At 38.1% G+C, this 22,750-nt stretch overlaps 1 protein-coding gene across 3 annotated transcripts in view; it reads left to right on the top strand.

Annotated features, from left to right (window-relative positions):
- Nucleotides 1–22,750, top strand: part of EXOC4 (exocyst complex component 4) — a 731,450-nt gene that overhangs the window by 77,738 nt on the left and 630,962 nt on the right. For all 3 annotated transcript variants that reach the window (XM_079786328.1, XM_079786329.1, XM_079786330.1), the window contains exon 6: nt 8,353–8,596. In XM_079786328.1, the coding sequence (XP_079642454.1) occupies nt 8,353–8,596 (244 nt within the window). The remainder of the gene's footprint in view (nt 1–8,352; nt 8,597–22,750) is intronic.

Here is a 22,750-nt window from a genome sequence, read left to right as displayed (position 1 = left end):
TTAGTATAGATTGTGGTTTGTGATATTGAATGCCCTGCTTTGTCATGGTTAATGCTTTTTGGCTGGCATACCATTGTTCATTCTATACTTCGAGCCTTTCTACAGTAGTTTGTTTTAGATATGTGTGTAGCATATAGTTGTACCTTGCTTTGTGAGTCAAATTGAAAGTCCGTTTGATAGGTGAGTCAAATCCATTGACATACATATATTGATATGACTGATATATTTTTCTCAACTCTATCATAGTATTTTATAAATATGTATTATGTTATATTTGCTATGTTTCTGAAATATTAATTTTTGCTCTTTATGCAGAATTTTTTGTGACTTAGAAAGGTTCCCCCACCTCAGTGGTTGTCTTTTAATGTATTTAAAAATCTTTTGGAAATGCTTTTAGCCCCCCTTTTTGCTTTAACCTTTTATTTGCAGACTTCTCTCTTTTTATTGGTATTCCTTACTTCCCATCTATTGTTTCGATAATAAACAATACACTTACTCTATTTTTTTCTTCATCTCTCTACTACCAATTTTTAGTTGCATTTAAAAAATTTTTTAACAATATACTACTTTTGTAAAGTTGTTTTTCATCAACATCCTCATTTTTATCTTTGTCTTTAAATGCTCATTCATGTTTTTGCTGAAATATTCTCTGTTGTCTCTTGGTTGGATGAAGTCCATCATCTAAAAGATTTCTCAAGAAGGATCATGGGTGCTCAATTCCTTCTGTTCAAAAATACTTTCTCCCCTACAGCCTTTGTACTTAAAGGACCTCTTGAGTGGGTATAAATTTATTGGTTTACACTTTTCCTTTAAAATTTTTTTTTTTTGTAAAATGCTGTTATTGTTGTTTTCCTTCATGTGCTTTATGAAAATTCTCATGCCAATCTAATTTTTTTTTGCCGTTGTAAGTTATTTGACCTTGTAGGCCTAAAGGACTTTAAACATAGGAATTGAATAGTTTTAGTAGGAAATGTCTTGGAGTTATATTTTGGGGTTAATTTTCCTTCAGACCCAGTGGATTCTTTTATTTTGTAGATTAAAAATTTTTTGGCAACTTTTCTTGGTTTATAATTTTAAGTATTAGTTCTTTTGTATTGTTTATTTCATGTAATATGTTACTTTTTTCCTTGCCTATCTTCTATTTTTACTACTTTCTCTTTGGTCATTTTTTACTTTTCTTTATATCCCCTTTTATTTTCTGCATTTTCTCGATACCCTTTATAGAATATTCATTTAAATTTATTCTCCCATGGGTATTTTATAATTTATGTATTCCTTGAGATGATTTTTTCTTTCTTTCATATCTTTCCTGAATTTAGTCAGTTTTCTTCTCATACCTTTCTATATTTGTCCATGTCTGTTCTTAGTTTTTGGATTTTTGACTCAAAGTGGCTTTAGCTATCCTCACATTTTTATTTGAGTATATTAATTTCATCTGGAGTGTTGCCATCTAGTTTTCTTGTGCTTCATGCTTATTTTATTATAGGGACTTTTCCTCTGTTGATATGCTTTGGATTTCCTGATTTTTTTCAATATGCCTCTACATCAATCATGTCAAACTAAAAGGCTAACACGGGCCAAATAAACAAGGTTTAAGTTTATGTGGGCCACAAAAACACACACACAAAAGCTTCAATTTTCATAGAAATGTAGGTTTATTTTGATAGAGACATGCTGAATACAAAGGGCTGAAATAAATGAGTCATCGTTAACATAAAATAATAGAACATTTTAATAAAAAATAATATTTTTTTTGAACTTTAACTTACCAGACGCCGAATAACTGCACAGATTCATAGGCATAACACAAATAAACCTATTTTTCTTGTTTTCCGAAAGTGAAATATTTCCTGTTGCACACACCAAACAAGTCAGTCTAAGACTAATGACGTGGCAATCAGCTGCTAAAATATTCGCTGCTAGTATTAGTGGAGAGAAATGGTGCGCCTGAATGAATGCAACACAATTATAGTATTCAGTCATTAGTGAACGTTGTGGTTCGTTATTTACAATTATGTAATGTGAAAATTAAGTTAGGAAATTTTTATTAAAACGTTTCTGACATACCATTATATTGGCTGGGCTGCAAAAATATTTGTTGTGGGCCACATGTGGCCCGTGGGCCGAGAGTTTGACATGCTTGCTCTACATGAATCTCATTGTTTTCTTTTTCTGTTCATGTTTATAGTATCAGAGTGTTTTATAGAATCCTAGCTCATTGGCTCCCTCTTCTGTCAAAATCCAGATACTTTTTTTTTTTTTTTGGTTGGGGAAGGTTGTTTCCAGAACTTCTATGCTTTTTGTCCTGTAGGATCCTGAATAATTCTTTTATGCTTCATTCTCCCTTCATATCTGATATAGCCAAAGGGCATTTCTCTCTTTTTGTTTTATTTCTTCCCCAGAAACTGTGTGTCTCAAACACTGCTCCTTCAGATTGTGTGTGCTTTTAAGTTCCTTCTCTATAGTCCATGCTCTGATATGCTTAGATACTTTCTAGTATTTTGAAACTTGGGGTGGACTTTGTCTTTGTACTGATAGTTTCAGTTCAGTCTTTGGTTCATCACTAGCTCCCTTCTTCTCTCTCATCACAGTTTTTCACCGTCTGACTTGGCCTGCAACTAAGCCTGTGGCTGAGGAGGACTGGAGAGGAGCCTGGGAGATCACTTGCTGGGATTATAGATGGTTCTTTTCTTATTTCTATTTACAGTTGTTTTGAATTTGGGGCAATTTCTGTCTTAAAATTAACCTGAGGGCATGATTTCTATCATTTTTCTTCTTTTCATTGTTCTATGTTGTTTTGGAAGAAATATTGAGAAATGGGGACTTATGCAGCCCCCATTGTCTTCAGCAACCCCAGAGTTTGTAAAGCTAGAAGTTTTCAACTTATATTTTTTATTTTGGGGTTTGTTTTTGTGTTTTCATGTCACATCACATTTAATGCACAAAATTCTGTAGGTAATGCTATCCCCACTTTACAGATGAAGAAATTGAGGTCCAGCAATATTTAATGGCTTGAGAGATCACGCAACTAGAAAGTGGTAGAGATAGTAATCAAATCTAACATGTGTGATGCCAAGCTTTTGTTCTTTCTATTACATCATGCTGTCTTCTTGGGCAGTTGAACTTACAAAACCATACTTTAACAAATGCCTGCAGTCTAATACATTTTGTGAATATTATTATAAACTATCAATTTATTCATCTTTTCCTTGTCCTCTTATGCTGTGTCCCTCTTACTTTTTTAGTAGCTTCTCTCCATTAGCTGCTTCTCTGACCTTCAAAGGTACATCCTTCTTGCTCTAAATGGGATGATGAGCTTTGTCTCAAGGGAAACTAATTAAACAGATAGTCTTATTTGTTTTTATCCTAATAAAAGGTTTGCTATTAACCTTCCCTGAGTCAAATAAGCCATCTTTAAACCCTTAGTCCACCTTTACTCATGGAATGACCAGTGCACATTCACTGTGCTTTCAAAAGTCAGGGCCATGGGGGGTTCAGCTCCACCTCAGAATTGAAGCCGTCCCTGTGCCCAGGCTGAGAACACTCCCCGCTCAGGTGAATGACAGCTCCTGGTAGCAGTTTGCAGTAGCTTTTGGCAGCCTCCTTTCAGGAGTGGGACATTATATTGTCTGTAGTTTTCTTTAATTTAATCTGTGCCCTCGGGGTCCTTGGTTAACATTTTTGAAGTACTTTAATCAGGAATCCACGCTCAGGGTAGTTAGTTAACATTTGAAAGACCCTAATCAAGATTCTGTACTCCAGTGGCAACCAGTGCATCAGATCTTGCTCTCTGAGTCTGCCCCAGTGGGTGTATTACGTAGAATAAAAGGTGTTAGAAGTAATTTTTCATGGTGAAAAGAAAGATATTTAAGATATGTAGTTGACCACGGGCTTCCACTGGGACATGATTGGAGGATAAGGATTGGTGAGTCCAGCAACCTACCAGTCTAGGTCTAGAGCTTGATCTGGTTCTGTGCTTACAGCCCTGGGAGGATTTACAGCCCTGGCCAGTCAGTGCAGCATAGGTCTCTGCCTGCTTCTCTACCCCGAGCTCATTGGACATGCACTGTGGCTGCACTCATTGTGTGCATTTTTTGTCTACAGAGATATTACTCTCAATTTAGAGGCAGACTATTTAAAATTTTTTTTAAATTTATATTTTATATATAGTAGTGGTGTTTTTTTTTAAAGTAGATTGGATATATAAAGTATGAAGTTGTAATGACATTTTGAGCAGAAGCAGAAGAAATATTTTTTTATTAGTGGTAACTTTCTTATTATTTCCTGCTTGAGAATATTGTCAGTATTCTGAGACCAGGTTCCCATCTGTGGGGGCAGCATGGTGGGTATGTAATCCTGATGCTTTAGTGGTCTAATTAGGCTTGGTGATTTTTTGAAGGCTCCTTTTTATATTGAATTCTGTTCAGTAGTGGCAGACATTATATAATGTTCTTGAATACATGTAAATTATGTAGGTAAAAAATGTATGTGTTATATAATTTAGGTACTGTGCATAATATAAGGAATGACATCTACCAGGAATTTCTATAGTAAATATTACCATTATCTCTTATACCTTATTTAACATCTCTATATATAAAAGCCTAAACGACCGAATGACAAGTCACTATGACGTGCACTGACCACCAGGGGGCAGACACTCTACGCAGGAGCTGCCCCCTGGTGGTCAGTACACTCCCACAGCCAACCTTGGCGGCTGGCCAACCTCCCGCAGTCCCTGTCCCGCGCCGGCCAGCCCTGATCGGCCCCTTCTCCCCAGCCAGCCAACCTCCCACGGTCCCCCCTCCTACCCGCCCCCCCTCGCTGGCCGGCTGTGATCTTCCCAATATGGACTGTGCGAGACGGACCCTATTGGCCCCAATTGCTGGCCAGGCCGAGGGACTCCAACTGTGCATAAATTTGTGCATCGGGCTTCTAGTGTATAAATATAAATGATAAATGAATATAGCATATTCAATAAAAATTAGTGTTTTACCAGAGCCCTGACCTCCTGCAATTTGATGACATATGGCGTATGTTACCAGTCTTTTCTTTCCAAGCATATTATGAAAAGAAAACAGCCACGGACTGGTCTAGATTGCTTTCTGTACTTACTGGGAAACAAAGTAGTAGTTTTCTTTTATAAAATATTTACTGCAAAAATGGATCATTCACCTTGTTTATCTCTTTTTAAATGGGTTATTTATAATATAGGTATACCTACTCAGCTATAGGCTTAGTGATCAGAGATACATAGATTTACACTGTAGTTAGTAGAATCATGGAATTGTAGAGCTTGAAAGGACTGTAGATATCATCTAGTTAAATATTCCACGAGTCCCGAAGTGTCTTAGGTAACGTCCTTTAGGATTCCATGCTTAAGCTCAGCTAGTGACATCATTTACACCCACTTAGATATGGATATATGGATGTAGAGGATGTATATGCATGCCTGCCTGTCTAATAAAAAACAATTGGGGCCAGTAGGATTTTAGTAGAAATAATTGTTTAAAGGACATGAGAGTCTTTTATTATTTAGCACTGTTCTACCAGTGAAAGTCTTTAAAACCAGGTTCAAGAAATCCTCACTTAAGACACTCAAAGCAAAAATATCGCAGATAAGAAATTGGAAAAGGGAGTAAGGTGTTTCTGTTTTTTAAAGTGTTCTAAAACCCACACATTGAGTGCATATTACAGCAATATAGATACAAGGGAATGATTTGGGGGTGTGGTAGTTTAGAAATATGTACATTTTGTTCTAGTTGTGCTGTGAGTCCTTACTGAATTTCAGCTAAATTATTTTGTACAAGGCTTTTTCATAAAGTACCAATAACTCTATCTGACATCACAGGGTTTTTGTGATTATTAGACTAGTCTTCATGGTTGATTATATTATCCTTTTAAATTGCCTTTTAATTTTCAGCTGATGTAAGTGAAATAGATACTATAAATTAATTAATATTGGATCTGTTCCATGTTTATGCTCTAGGAGATTTCAGGAGACAAGCAGATAGATAAGATTCTAAACAAATGTGCCATTTGGGGCGGTGGCATTTTAATATTCATACCTTGCTTATTTGTTATTTTTAATAGGCTATCTATTATATTAATGTGCATGTAAGTAGCTATATGCCACGTAATGTAGGCCCTTATTGACTTAGACTACATTTATCTCATCACCAATCACTCTTGCGGAATGTGGCTGTAATTTTCAGGTGGCCCTTTGCATGGTCCTTTTGTTACTTATAGATCCTCTTTTATGAAGATCATTTTGTCTCAGCTAAATTTCTATTACATTTTTTCTGCCTGAAGTTCTGCTTATCTTTTTGCTTCATTTCCCCCTCTAACAGGTTGAATTTAGATAGTCCCTTGGCTGCTAAATACTTTTCTCTTTTTGCTTTTGAGGTTGGTCTTGAAGGATGGAATAATTTTGCGGCCTGAGGTGTCTAGCTCTTTGTGTATAAAACAAAACCTGCGACTAAAATGTGTATTCTTGAAATGTCACTTTTGGAAATATCAATGACTTTTTTGATTTGCCTTCAGAATTGATTGGCATGTGATCTTTAGAGGCTTACAGCTTCTTGGTTCTACTTCCATTTTACTAGTATTAAAAAACTTAAATTTAAATACCATATCATCAGATGCCCTCTATTCTGTGAGGAAAACCACATGCATTTGGTTATTTATGTTCTTCTCTCTCTTTATGGATTTTAGGGGTCTGTTGAATCTAAGTAAGACAACAGCATCAGGGATAAATATGCAGAGGACTTACTTTAGATTAAGGTTGTATAAGTAATTATATCATTAAATACCTTTGGTTTATATTTATGTGCATTTTATGAATTAGGAGCAAGACACGGGACTGAGGAGAATAGCCTACTTGTCATCTGGAGTAGAGGTTTTAGGAAATGTATTTAGTGGTTACAAGGACTTACTCCATATACTGAGTATTTTCATTTAGGGAATGAAGTAACAGGTTTCAGTGCATTCTAGTAGTGCCGAACAGCCCAGACTGCACTTGTTGTGTAGTTGAGCTTGAATCTGCTAAAGAAGAATGTATGCATCTTTCAGAATAGCACCTATTTTAAAAATGATCCAGTTGTTTTGAGGAGTGGAGGACAGGGGAGGATGGGGAAACTTTATTAGGGTCCATATTTAAGTTTGTCTTCACTTTTGCTTTGTCTGTCCTAATCCAGCCACTTGTAAAATTAGAGAATTATTTTTAGGCCAGAAGTTTTCAACATGTGCTTCTTTTTTCTTTTGGCAATAGTGCTGGCTCTGAAATCATAGGAGACGCTTTGTGTATATGTGTATTCGCTTGAGGGAAGGAAGGGCCTATAGATTTCAGCAGATAACAAATCTCAGATTCCAGTCCCACCTGCTTCCCAAGTTCTCACAGGGTTAAGAACACTGTGCCAGATGTTTCTTCCATTTCAAAACCAGGTAGCTTGGATGAAAGCTGTAGTCTAAAGATCTAGAGAGACTACTGACATATATAGTTAGTTCTCAGAAAATCTACATGTATTAGCAAAGCAGTCTTCAGTAGATAATAATCTTATGCTAGACATACCCTCAAAGTTTTGTCTCACTTGCATGCATTATTTTTCCTTTACTTTATTCATCTCTTTTATAATTTGTTATAATTTAATCTTACTTACCTCTTCTTCATGTATTTATAAATGTCTTTATATCAAGCTACTTATCTCTTCAAACTAATAAATAGGAATTTGAAACTATGGTGTGTCTCTTTAGAATTCTCATGCCAAATGTGACATTTTATAAACAGTGAATGCTTAATAAATGTCACAAACTGACTGACTCATTCTGGAAGTGGTAGTCTATGGAAACTTCCCATGGAGATTTGCTTTCTTGCTGTTAATTGTTTCTATCTCTTATTACTAACCAATTGGGATGGATTGAGGAATGTACTGTTTTGTGTGATTCTTACTATGTTAATATAATTTAATTACAAATATAATTGAAAAATCTCTATCTTTTAAAAATATTTTAAATTGATTTTTAGAGAGAGAGGAAGGGGAGAGAGAGAGAGAGAGAGAGAGAGAGAGAGAGAGAGAGAGAGAGAGAGAGAAACATCAATGTGAGAGCAAAACTTCCATTGGCTGCCTACTGCACATCCCCTACTGGGGATCCAGTCTGAAACCTGGGCATATGCCTTGACTGGGAAAGGAAGTGGCAACCTTTCAGTGCATGGGACAATGCTCAACCAACTGAGCCACACCAGCCAGAGCTTCTCTGATTCTTTAAGGGAGCAATCAAAGCAGTGAATCCATGTGTCAGGCCCATTGTGTTTTTGAACTTTGTGATGGAACCTGTGTTTATTTTTTTTTACAGTGAGGGAGACAAACCTACAGGACATCAAGGAAGATGTGGACTTGGATCCAGAGGAGAACAGCACCCTTTTTATGGGCATCCTCATCAAGGGGCTTGCCAAACTGAAGAAGATCCCGGAGACAGTTAAGGCCATCAAAGAACGCTTGGAGCAGGAGCTCCAACAGATTGTGAAGAGGTCTACAACCCAGGTGGCGGACAGTAGCTATCAGAGGGGAGAGAACCTCACTGCGGACAACCAACCAAGGTAGATGGGGTGGAGTTCGTGTGTTTGATAGCTATTATACCTTTTCTAGGGTGGGAGGTAAGTAATTATCTTCTTTTGATGTTATTTCTTGAACTTGGGATACTATAGTTCATACAAACTCAATTGGAGAAAACAGCTTGAATAGGTATAATTCAGCTGGCTTTCTTTTTCTTTTTCTTTTTTTTTTCCAGCTGGCTTTTGACATAGTTGCGAAGTTTCAAAGCATTTTGTTCAGAGGCAAATGAAAAAATATAGCAATTATTGGATATTTACTAAGTATTAAGCAGAATTCAAGGCAATTTGTATATATTATGTCATTAAGTATCACTACAGCTTTATGAACTACTTATTAGCCATAATTTACAGTTAGGGAAATGGGCCCAAAAATTAAGTAATTAGTCAAGGTCACAGAGCAAGTGACTGATCTTGGAGTTGAATGCAAGGCCATGGTCCTTCTTGTCCTATGTTTTGCCCTCTAATATGTGTATATTTGTCAGTAGGCAAATCAGTCACAGGAATTATTGTATCTATTGAAAACAACTAATTGGATTTGTATTTCATACTTCTTGTTTCATAAGGGGAAAACTGAAACTGGGCTCTGATCCAAACTCTGTCTTGACTGTCAGGCACTGAGAGAGCACGTCTGTCAAACCAGAGTCTAGGGCACAGCAGACTAATGCCATCTGATGGTGGGACCAGAGCTTTGAAACGGAGGCTTTCCTAGAAAATCCAGGATCCACTCTGTTCTCCTTCTCCTCTGCTTTTACCCCAAACTCTCCACATACACCAGACATGGACAAGGCAGGGATTTGCATGGGGGGAAACTACAGTTTCATCTGAGAGCACAGGATACAGCAAGGCATGTCTTCTGAGTTCAAATAATGTGAGTTTCTGGGAAGGCATCAGAATCTTGTTGACATGCTGTTAAGGAAATTCTGCTGTTTGTTTCTATCTCTTATTACTAACAAATGTTAGGGCTTACATTTTTTTCTTTAAAGAAGATAAATTTTAAGGGAAATAATAATACTGCACTTAGTATAGAATTCCCCAGACTTACTTTAAATTTTTTTGGAAAAACAATGTATGCTGTTTTCATTTTTATATTCTTTTATGTATCTAAATAACATTAATTTTAATTATATTTTAAAATTTCAACATTAATTCCCTTGTAAACTTCATTCAAAAGTACCGTTGTTGAAGAAACTGTCCTTCACCCCTCCCCTGCCATAGAATATTTCAGAGCACATGTGATGAGCATGGGTTTGGGAGTTGAGCAGACCTGACTAAGGAGAATAACACCTGCTTCATAGGGTTGCTGGCATTAGAGGAGGAGATATAGTTAGACTTTAGTAGGGAGTGCCAGTAACTGTATTGGTGTATATTAATACACACATTTATTTATTCTTGTTTCTTTCCTCAACTTCATGTTCTTTGATCACTCACAGTGTGACCCAAAGATGCTGGGACTGGTTCTGAATTGAATTTTTCTTTGTTGCCTGGTGCCTGGATTTCCTTGATGACCTTTTGCCTCCTTATTAATGAACACTCCAGAATTCCGGCTCTCTATGCCCTGTTGCTACAAGTCCCTAGATGAATACGCTGAACTTTCATAGGGAAATAACATGACTGTAGTATATATTGGAAATAAAACGAAAGGGCACGGATCAATAACTTTGCTGCAGATCTCATTACAGTGCCCTTAAAAGCAATGTGTCTTTCAAAGGATTTTGACCTCTTCCTCTTCTGTTCCCTAAGCCCCTTGCAGAATTCACGAGTGGAAATTGCAGCAGTAGAGGTGGAAATTCAGCATACTGCTCTGGAGATAATAAATGTTTCTCTATGAGGAATGAGTCAGCAAGAGGTTTTTTCCCTTCTCTAAGTTTTGTTTTTGTCAATATTTTAAGGGCTTATGTAGGCAGGATATACTGGACAGTAGCAAGTGAACAACCAAGCTATCTAAAATATGATCTCATTTTATAAAATGTACAAAATTTTGGGCCCAAAATTTTTGGGATAAAATAGTACAGAGAAAGCCAATATGAAAGCCAAGTTGGGGTGAACAACTTAAAAAAAGTAAATTCAATTTATTGGGATGACATTGGTTGATAAAATGATATAGGTTTCAAGTGTTCAGTTCTTTTAAAAAATGTATTTTTGTTGATTTCAGAGAAGAAGGGATAGAGAAAGAGATAGAAATATCAATGATGAAAGAGAATCATTGATCGGCTGTCTCCTGCACACCCCACAATGGGGATCGAACCCATAAACTGGGCATGTGCCCTGACCGGGTATTGAACTGTGACCTCCTGGTTCACAGGTTGGTGCTCAACCACTGAGCCGTGCAGCTGGACTCACGTGTTCAGTTCTGTAACACATCATCTATATTTTGCATTGTATTTACCACCCAAAGTCAAATCTCCTTCCTTCGCCACATTTGACTCCTTTACCCTGTACTACCTCCTCCCCAACCCTACTTCCTTTCCCTCTGATAGTGAACCACTTTTTGAAGATCAAAATTAAATTCTTGGGCTGGCACTCCCAATGACTGATGATTTTGAGCTTGTCTATGAGCTATCAAATGCTTTATAACGTCTCGAGAATTACCTTGGACTGTCAAATTACAGCGGGAAGGCTGGGGAGTGTTGGCGGGGTGGCGGGGGCGGGGGTGGGTGGGAAGAGATCAACCAAAGGACTTGTATACATGCATATAAGCACAACCAATGGACACAAGACACTGGGGAGGTGGGATGAGGGTATGTGACGGGGTAGGGGAGGCTGGGGAAGGTCTATGGGGGAAAAAAAGGAGATATATGTACTACTATATGTAATACTTTAAACAATAAAATAAAATTTAAAAAAAAAGAATTACCTTGGAAACGTCATTGAAAAGTGATGATTTGCATTGCTGCTTCTTAGAGGTTTAGAATTTGAGAAAGGATAGTGTCAGATTATCCCTTGAAGCTTGCATGGTACTTTGTGTTCATCGACTTTTATTGGGAGGTGTTAGTTAGTGGCATTTAGAGAGCAGTAAAGTCACAATATTTTGCATAATTTTTTTTTTTTTCCATTACATTCAAGGACTCTAAGCCAAAGGTATAAGAATCTGTTTATGGAAAATTGAAGCATAGCCAAAAAGAACCATGATCCTTTCTTCTCCAGCATGCATATTTTCTCCCTCCCAAGTGGGGAAAAAAAAAGACTATTAGAAATCATTAGCATATAAATGCTACTCTGAGGCAAGATACCATTTCTGTAACTTTTTCTAAAAGTTTCATTGTTTAATATCATCCTATTAAATATATTCTGGTTGCGAAGCTGCAGGCTTGTTTTCATTTGTTTTTATGTAGAGAATTAATGTTGCGTGCTACTTTGCTAGAAAAGTAGAAGGAACCAAGCTAGAATTCTGTCTTTTTTTCACTTCCTGCAGAGCCCGTATACTTTCACAGCCAGTTTTTAAAAAAAAAATCACTTCAATGATCTACTTATTATTTTATTTTATTTTTGACCCCCAAGTTATCTAAACTAAAATTCCCAAAATATCTGCTGTCTCTTTATAGGAGAAATATTTTGTCATTCATAATCTATCTAGTGTCTATAAACCTCTACTTACTATTAAAGGAAAATACTCAACTACTATTATTGCCATCTTGATAAACATTAGGGGAACATGTGCTTTGCCAGTCTCCCAGGACCACCAGCTACCCATCATGTCCTCAGAAAGGCAGGCAGTGTCTTCAATTTCAGGTCTCCAACTCCTGCTGCCTAATCATTGATTCTTTCCCCAAATCTAGCTCATGAGCATTTTCACATCATTTTTGTTTTAAAGAAGCTAGAAGAAGGTCTCTAATAAGAAAGCATGAAGAAAACACAGAAGAAATAAAATCTCCTCAAAGGTGCCATATCTTGTCAAGTATAGGAAAGAGAAAAGAATGTGGGAAAAGAATGATTGGCATGTGTGAGGCTACTACATCATCTATTTGAAAATGGTCCTGTTTAAACGGCAAGACAAAATTCATTGCAGGGGGAAGTGTTGGAGGCCTGTTCCACTTTGGCAAAACTGTTGGTCTTGAAGAAGGCAAAAAGGGTTGAAAGAGTTGGAGCCATGGCTGCCCGAGAAATCTTTTTCCTTTTCAGAAGGAAACCATTTTGCAGTGTTCCTTGATCTCTCTTATGAATGAAGGAAGATTTTGTCTGATAAAAAAGTAGAGAACGTTGCAAGTTCTGTGCTCACTGTCATATTGAAGGAAGGTTCATGGAAAATATAGGGAGGAATATACTTTAACGTTAAAAATAGTTGTGTTTAGATAATGAGATTGTATGTTTTATTTTCTACTCTATTTTGCAGCTGTTAAGTTATAGGGGAAATAAATTCCTTATTCAAGAATTAATTTGAACTATTACTCAAGCTATTTTAATCAGAAGAAGTCATGAAAAATGAAATGTGCCCTGGCTGGGTGGCTCAGTTGGTTAGAGTGTTGTCCTGTGCACCAAAAGGTTGCAGGCTTGATTCCTGGTCAGGGCACATATCCAGGTTGTGGGTTTGATCCCCATTTGGGTGCTTATGAGAGGCAACCAGTCGATGTTTCTCTATCACATCAATGTTTCTCTCTCCCTTTCTCTCTCTCTCTCTCTCTCTCTCTCTCTCAAATCAATAAACATATCCTCAGGTGAGGATTAAAAATTAATAATAAAAAAATAAAAAGAATAAATTTTTATTATTAAGAAAATGAATAATAATAAAAATAATAATAAAAAAGAAAAAGCCTATTGGGGGTATTAGTATGGAAAATGTAATATCTGTTTGCAGAGCATTACATTACTTTTTATGATTATTTTCTGACTGCTCCTAGAATGGAAGCTTCAAGAGAAGAGAGAAGTAGTTTGCCTTGTTCAGCACCATGTCTCCAGAATGTAGCCCACCTGACCCATAATAAATATTTGTTGCATGAAAGAATGACTTTCACATAGATTGTATATCTATCTGCCATGGATCAAAAATTGTATCAAACATAAGGTCTCTGCCCTTATTGAGTTTAAAGTCTAGAAGGGGAGAAAAGGCATTAATTAGTGAACTCTGAGATAAGTTTATTAGTACAAATTGTTTTATGTATTATAAAGGAGAAACAAAGTATGCTATGAGAGCATATAACCATAGGGGCTTCAGCTGGTCTGGGTAGGTTTTTTTTTTTTTTTTTAATAATAATAAACTAGTGATTATTGAGCTCCATTTATCTGATTTCACCTACCAGTGAACTAGCCGTTTTTCTAGTACATCAGTCTTTTTATTGATTTGTAGGAACTCTCTCTATATTAAGACAATTAGTTCTTAGGTATTTGTATTGCAGTTTTCCCCCAGTTTTCCTTTTGACTTTATGATGTCTGACCATTAAAAATTTTTTTATTTTTATGAAGCTATATTTCTCAATGTTTTCTTTTATGTCTTCTAGGTTTTGTTCAAACTTTGGACTTCCTCACTCTTAGATTATAAAAACTTTCTTTTAGTACATTCTTAATATTTTTGATACATCTGGAATATTAAGGAATGGCTGCATTACTTTTAAACAGATATAGCACTTATGACATTGTATTGCAATGGACTGTGTGGACTCCTTTTATTTCTGCCTCCTGTATGTCTGTCATGTAATTGATTGTCAGTGTTAGCTAAGTGAGTGCTGAGTAATTCTAATACTGAATCATCTACTTTATAGTCATGTTTCCTGCGCCCCCCCCCCCCCCAGGGTTGTCAGGGTTGTTATTTGCCTCATTTCCTGTTTTTATTTTTATTTTTTTCCCTGGTTTTTCAGTGTAAGAAGACTGTAGATCTGTGGAAAGACATTTTTGCTCTAAAAATTGAAAAAAATATTTTAAAGTTCAGAATTCAGAACTCAGAAGGGTATACTTACAAAGGGGAGGCTTACAAAGTGGTTTCATCTATGAGAAAGTCTAAAGAAACAGGCACCAATGTTAGTTTTGTAGTACAAATATAGTGTTTATGAAAAGAAATAAGTGAGATATTTTTTCATGATTTCTTTAGAGATATGGCTAGAGTTGGGCATTTGTTTCTTTTTCAAATATGTAGCATTTTTTCATCTTCTCTGTCTCTATTAGTTACTCTTCTTCTAAATATCTGAAATGTAGGATTTTGTAGACTTGGTCATTTTATTTTACAGAAAAGTCATTTAAGAGCAGCTTTGAAGCCAGGTCAAACACTTGTCTCTGGGACTTCTGGTAGCCATTCCCAAGCACTGCATGTCATACCTGGACATAACTTAGAATCAGGAAGGGCCTTGTTGTGATTTCGATGAGTAGTTAATTTGAATCAAAGCAAGCAAGAAGCAAGTAAATTTGCCTTCAGTGATTATGATTCCATTTGATTAAATCTCTAGTTTTGATTACAGGTATCAGTGAGAACATGCTTTAAATGCACCCAACTATTAAATACTGAAGGATATGAATAGAATGAACCAGAGACATATAGAAGAAATTTCACTGTCCCTCAGCTAGACTATACCCCCTGCAGCTTTACTGAAATATTTTTAGAACAAATGGGAGGATTTAATTCTTTACATATGGGACTTATTGCACCAGTTGTTAACTAAAATATACAATTCATTATCATGGAAGGTAGTACTGATCCCAAATCTATGTACTCTCTAATAGGTCTACATAAATTAATGGATGATGACCTCATAATATGTCAGGTGAGTTAGTAAAGGCAGTAATGTCTATAGCTCTTTTGTAAATGTGAAGTTGCACAGCTGTCCTTCTGACTGTATATTGCCCTTTGGTTATAGAATTTAGAGGAAGGGGGCTTGGCTAAATGGGCCAGAGGTCTTAATATTACATTTATTTTATTTATTTAGGATACAACGTTTCCTTTAATTATTTTTTTGGGGAAGGGATTCCACACTTATACTCAGTTTAGAGAAACATTTTTATCAGTACAGGTCTTTTCTTAAACACTTATCCTGCCATTGACGCATGGGGAAGGGTCCCAGCAGCTCAGGCTCCTCTCCATTGGTTCGCACAAAGTGAGCTTCCCTGGGTAGAGCAGACAGATGCTTCAGTGGAACCCAGGTAATTTCTCTTGGGCCATTTCTGATTGTATCTCAGCTCTTAGAGTGCTTTATATGCTCCATCTGTACACTAATTCTCTTGGCAAGAAGCTTGCCCTTAACTTGTTTGTTCATAACAGTGCCCACCACATGCTGGGTGACACTGGAGACTCTTCCAGTTTTGCCGTGGTAACATTGTAGGGCATTTCTTTTCCAACAGTGCCCATTCATTCCTTTGATGCCCACAATGCCACCTTTCTTGTAGATTCGCATGTGTGTGGCCAAAGGAACAACTTCATGTTTTCGAAAAGGCCTACGGAACATACGGTGGGTGCCTCTCCTCTCTCCCTTGGTGTTAGGCATTTTGGCGAATTACTGGAAGATGGTGGTCCTGCTACATTTCCTCCGTTTTTAAAAAAAGCTCACCTGAGGTTATGTATGTTTGTTTGTTTGTTTGTTTATTTATTTATTTAATTAATTGATTTTATTTTTTTTAGAGAGAGAGAGAGAGAGGAAAGGTGGGGAAGGGAGAGAGAGAAAGAGAAACATTGATGTGTGAGAGAAACATCAATCCGGGGATCAAACCCACAACCTAGGTAGGTATGTGTCCTGATTGGGAATCGACCCCAAAACCTTTTGGTGCATGGGACAATGCTCCAACCAACTGAGCCACCTGGCCAGCACTCAATATTACATTTCTTCAATCTTTGTTTTATATTTGTCAGAGTGAAAAAAAAGAAACCTGCTTTTGATTTCTCTTGTTTTACATACGACAGCAGGTTCAAATTAGAGATTGAACCAGTTAAGGGAACAATAGATAAAATCTATTGCATGGGTTACTATTGATACCATTATTTGCGTGTCAGCCTTCATGCTGCATCGAAGCCCACTTCTGTATTTGGCAGATAGTGGGAGCTGCCTTAGGTCTTGTCATTCATTTTGTGTACTTGTTGGTGTCATAATACAAAAGGTAGTCTGAGCTCAAACTGACACTGTACCGTTTTCATTGTGGAAACACACAAACACTCACTTGTGTCAAATGAAATTTGCAGCCTGATTTAGGAATGGGCACATATTAAATGCCCAAGAAATTTAATGAGTAAATAAATGAGTAAAATATGCAAATAAGATAATTTTTAATGAGAGGACTCTGTTGATTTTTTAAAAAACCTCAGCACTGCTTACTGTGTCGGGGGGTCTAAGGATCAGCCCCACCAAAGTCACTTGAGAATTAGAAATGCAACCCTGTGGGGAGGGATGGTTGAATTGGGATTTTTGGGTGCAGGGCCCACAGGAATATATGGTTGAGATTAATTTTACGTATGCGCGAGTTTGCAAACACTCTTTATAACATCACAGACATCACAGAGTTTGCAGTTTTGTAGCATTTATGCTTTGCAAAGCAGTCTGCCATCTGGTGTCTCAGCTGAGTGAGCCTCACTCCTGGCCTCATCACAGGTAGGGGCATTATTATTAATCCCAGATTTACCCAGGGAAATGTGAACGCTGAAATAATTTGACAGCTCACAAAGCTTGGTGGCAGTGGAATTAAGAGTAGAAGTTGTTTCTTTCCACCATGTAAGTTTGCTTCCTGGCTCATGTAAAAATGACATTCCTGACTCATTTCCTGGGCTCGATTTAGTTTTTCCTCTGGACAAGGGTACAATCTGCACTGATATATTCATTCTCCCACCCACACCCCCCAATGCGATCAATGGCAGGCCTCTCCAAGATAGCTGGAGTAGCTGGACGTGTTAAGAAGTCTGATCAGCAGCCACAGAGTAAATGGATCTTAATTATTAATTAGTTCACCTGAGAATCAATAGATGACTTAGATTCCTACATGATTCCCCAAGAAACCTTGTACATTCTTGTACTAAAACTAATATACAACTAAGTAATAAGAATATTCCCCTAAATTCTTAACTTTTGTTATCTCTAAGAAGTGGGTTTATGGATAATTTTTCTAATGTTGCATATGAGGAAATACTATTTTTGGAATGGAGAAAAGCCTCTCCCCCACCACCCTTTATTGACATATAATTGACATATAACATTGTGAAAGTTTAAGGTATACAGTGTATTAACTTGATACCCTTACATATTGCAAAATGATTACCACCATAGGATTAGCTAACACCTGCATTACATCACATGATTACCATTTCTTTTCTGTGGTGATAATATTTAAGATCTCTCTTAGCAACTTTAAGTATATAATACAGTATTACTAACTATAACCAACCACTATGCTATTCATTATATCTCCAGAACTTATTCATCATAGAGTTGGAAGTTGGTACTCTCTGTCCACCACCTCCCCATTTTCTTCACTCCCCTAGTCCCTGGCAACCACCATTCTTCTTCTTTTTTTTTTTTTTTTCAGATTCCACATCTAAGGGATATATAGTGTTTGTCTTTCTCTGACCTATTTTACTTAAGCATAATGCCCTCATGGTCATAAACAGTAGCACATTGTTCTTTCTCATGGCTGAATCATATTACATTATATACAGTTCTAGAGACCCAGTGCATGAAATTTGTGCACGGGTAGGTCCCTAGTTGCGGCTGGGTCACCGGCCGGAGCCTGCCTTTGTTCTGTGCTGCCTCTGGTGGTCAGCACACATTATAGCGAGCGATTGAACTCCCAGTTGGTCGAATACCCGAGGAGACACTTTGCATATTAGGCTTTTATATATAGATACGCCACATGTTCGTTACCCATTCCTCTGTTGATGGACACATAGATTGTTTTCTTATTTTGGCTATTGTAAGCAGTGAACATGGGAGGGCAGATAACTCTTTTGAGATCCTGTTGTTATTGCCTTTGGATGTACACCAGAAGTGGGATTACTAGATCATTTAATAGTTCTGTTTTTACTTTTTTGAGGAAGCTCCATACTATTTTTCACATTGGTTGCACCGGTTTACATTTCTACCTAACAGTGCACAAGGTATCCTCCTTGTTTCTTGGCTTTGATGATAGCCATTCTAATGTGTGAGGTGATATCTCATTGTGATTTTAATTTGTATTTCTCTGATGATTAGTATGTTGGCCATGTTCTCATTTACCTTTGGCCATTTGTATGTCTTCTTTGGAAAAACGTCTATTTCAGTTCCTCTGTTTTCTTAAAAATTGGATTGTGTTTTTTTTTTTTTTTTTATTTGTGTTAGTTTTTTTATATATTGGATTATTAACCTCTTACCGGATATATGATTTGCAAATATGTTCTCACATTCCATAGGTTGCTTTTCATTTTGTTGATGTGTTTCTTTTGCTCTGCAAAGCTTTTTAATTTGATATAGTCCCACTCATTTGTTTTTTCTTTTGTTACTTTTGCTTTTGTTGTCAAATCCAAAATATTGTTGCCAAAACTGATATCAAGTAGATTACCCCTATTTTTCTTCTAAGATTTTATGGTTCCAGCTCTTATATTCAAGTCTTTAATTCATTTTGAGTTGATTTTGTGTATGGTGTAAGAATAATGGTCAAGTTTCAGTCTTTTGCATGTGGTTGTCCAGTTTTCCCAATGCCTTTTATTGCAGGGATTATCGCAAGGCTGATGAAAGAATGATACTGAAACTTTAGTTAAAAGAAAGGGTGCCTGGGTTTATTGTGTAGTCATTAATTTGCTACACGTTAGAATGGGAAATTCATTTGCAGTCACCCCTCCGGAATTCAGGAGAGGCTGATTTGGCCAGCACGGAAGGGACAGAGGAAGGAAATGACTGGAGCCAGGACCCAATTTAGTCTTCCTTTATTTTTACTGTGTTTCAGTCTATGCTGCTAATAGTTTTTTTCCTGTTTTTTTCATAGTGCAGATGGAGAGTTAGTCTGCACTTCTCAAATAGTAACTTCTTTTCACATGAAGATTGTTATTAATAAGTGGCGGAATTTATTTCTACCCCTTAATAGAAGGCATTAGATAACCTTAAAGATGTCTTGTTTGAAATGAAAAATACTAGCTTAGCCATGCTTATTAGGAAAATGTTTATGTGAGATGTAGGCATTTAACACTAAGACCATTTTGGTATGAAATATTTGATCATCAGTTTCTTCTATTTTCCTACTTTTATTTTTTTTTAAATATATTTTTTATTGATTTCAGAGAGGAAGAGAGAGGGAGAGAAAGATAGAAACATCAATGATGAGAATCATTGATTGACTGCCTCCTGCACGCCCCCTACTGGGGATCGAGCCCGGAACCCGAGCATGTGCCCTGACCGAGAATCGAACCATGACCTCCTGGTTCATAGTTTGATGTTCAACCATTGAGCTATGCTGGTTGGGCAGATGATCAGTTTCTTTTAATTTCTTGTATAAAAGTTCAGATCTGATTTCAGTAGTTTCCCATCGTTCAGAGCATAATAGCAGCAGGGAAATAGATATTGTGGTTATTGCCTTGGTCTGTCAGTGTGGAAATGCAGACCCCCTCGTACTAGGGTCTCAGCAGAGAAGTAGCAGAACAGAACTGATTTTCTCCCGTGTCTGTGTCTTTGTTTCGTGACCAAGTAAGGCAGTCTCTTGGCTGCAGACATGGGTTTTCCAGCCAAATAACTAATTCAAGGTCTCCTGGATGTTAAATTTAGATCCAGATAGTCGTATCTCACCTTAAAAATTAAACATTTTTCACAGCTTGATGATAGAGCTTTATATCATAAGTGTTTCTTTTCTTGTCCAGTTGTGACTATTCCTTAAAAATTTATTCTTCTTACTCCTTTGCCTTTTCCCCTGGTGTCACTTGAAGGTGAGACACAAAGGATTAGCTGTGGGTAGGAAGTTAGTAGAAGATCTGGGAGTATAAGGAACATTTTACTTATATCTACAAGAAGGCTGTTTTAACATTTGCCAGGTAATTGGATTTAAACAAATACTTTCATCTTGACACTTCTAATTTTTTTCACATAAAATATATTTATTACAGTATTATTAAAGTTAGCTTTGAATGCATGTATCTTTCAGCTTGTAAGTATACTTCTTTTGGGTCTCATATTTAGGCTGATAAGTTTATCTTTTTGAGAGATAGTTTTGTAGTTTTCTAAAATCAAGATATTCTAAACTATGAACTCATTTTCTCATCAATCATACCTCTCCATCTACTGCATCTCATTTTTAGCTTATTTTTTATTTTCGGAAGGGAGAGAGGGAGGGATGGAGGGAAGAAGGGGGGGGGGAGAGAGAGAGAGAGAGAGAGAGAGAGAGAGAGAGAGAGAGAGAGAGAGAGAGAAAGAGAAACATTGATTGGTTGCGTCCTGAACATGCCCCTACTGGGGATCTAACATGCAACCTGGGCTGACTGGGAATTGAACCTGCCACCCTTTGGTGCATGGAATGACACTCCAGCCAACTGAGTCACACTGACCAGGGCATCATTATTTTCATCTGTTCATTCAACAGATACTCATGTATCGCCTATCAGGTTCTGGATATCTTGACAAATACTAGAATACAGTGATAAGTCAGATACAGTCCTTACCCTCAACAAGTTTACAGTCCAGAGTGGGAGAGGCAGGAATCAGAGGAAAGGAGACTAGTTTGATGATTATTTTAATAATCCAGGGGAGGGGTGATATGATCTGAATTAGCAAAGTAGCAGTGGCAATGGAGTGAAGTATGATATTTGAGGGATAGTGAAGAGGTAGAAGTAAAAGAATTTGGTGGTTGATTGGATTGGAGAGGGAAGAGGTGGGGTGAGATGATTTGCTGGGACAATTGGTGCCATTCACTGACTTAGGGAACATGGGAAGTAGGTTTGAGGAAGAATGCGACGAGTACCATTGAAGACATGCTGTTTGAAGTCTTCAGCGCAGGGGAGCGATCTTGACCACAGATGTCTGGGAGTTGTTAGCAGGTGGATAGCCGAGGAACCGAGGACGGAGTGGTCAGTGAGCTTACTCAGAGAGAGCATGAGGATGAGAAGAGTTCACAGCATTTAAGGAAGAAGCTCCTGAGACGAGCAACCAGAGGGATGGGAGGGAAGCAGAGTGCAGTTCTGTGGAGCCGAGGGGAAGGCAGCGTCTGTGGGAGTGAGGTCAATAGAAGCAAGTGCTACACTCATTTGAATAAGCACCGAAGAGAGTCTGTCAGATTGAGTAAAATGATTATCTGAGATTTAGCAAGACTTTCTTAGTAGACTACTGAAGGGCTAAACTGGTTTGCAGTGAGACAGTAAAGGCAGTATAGACTGCTGTCTTTCTAGGCCGGGTTTTCCTGGCATCCTATAGTACTTATATCTCTACTAGAGGCCTGGTGCATGAAATTCGTGCACGGGGGGGCGTGTCCCTCAGCCCAGCCTGCACCGTCTCCAATCTGGGACCCCTCGAGGGATGTCCGACTGCCCGTTTAGGCCCGATCCTGGTAGGATCGGGCCTAAACGGGCAGTCGGACATCCCTCTCACAATCCAGGACTGCTGGCTTCTAACTGCTCACCTGCCTGCCTTCCTGATTGCCCCTAACCGCTTCTGCCTGCAAGCCTGATCACCCCCTAACCACTCCCCTGCCAGCCAGATTGATGCCTAACTGCTCCTCTGCCAGCCTGATTGCCCCTAACTGCCCTCCCCTGCAGGCCTGCTCACCCCTAACTGCCCCCCCCCCGCTGGCCTGGTACCCCCCAACTGCCCTCCCCTGCTGGCCTGGTCCCCCCCAATTGCTCTCCCCTGCAGGCCTGGGTCTCCCCCAACTGCTCTCCTCTGCAGGTTTGGGTCCCCCCCCAACTGCCCTTCCCTGCAGGCCCGATTGCCCCCAACTTCCCTCCTCTGCTGGCCTGGTCACCCCTAACTGCCCTCCCCTGCAGGCTTGATCACCCCCAACTGCCCTCCCCTGCTGGCCATCTTGTGGCGGCCATCTTGTGTCCACATTGGGGCAGCCATCTTTGACCACATGGGGGCGGCCATCTTGTGCGTTGGAGTGATGGTCAATTTGCATATTACTCTTTTATTAGATAGGATGGCCTCTTTTCATTTACTTCTCTTTCCCTAACACTCCTAAAAAGGAATATTCTCCAAAATTGAGTCCTTTGTTCTCTTCTTACCTCTGAGCTTTGGTTTTCTTATTTGTAGAATGAGGCTAAAAGGGGACAGCAGGTCCTGGAATAACTTT

Source organism: Cnephaeus nilssonii, assembly GCF_951640355.1.
Source record: "Cnephaeus nilssonii genome assembly, chromosome: 12".
Taxonomy (NCBI): Eukaryota; Metazoa; Chordata; class Mammalia; order Chiroptera; family Vespertilionidae; genus Cnephaeus; species Cnephaeus nilssonii.
The sequence above is the reverse complement of the archived record's forward strand: the minus strand, read 5'-3'. Positions and strand labels throughout refer to the sequence as shown.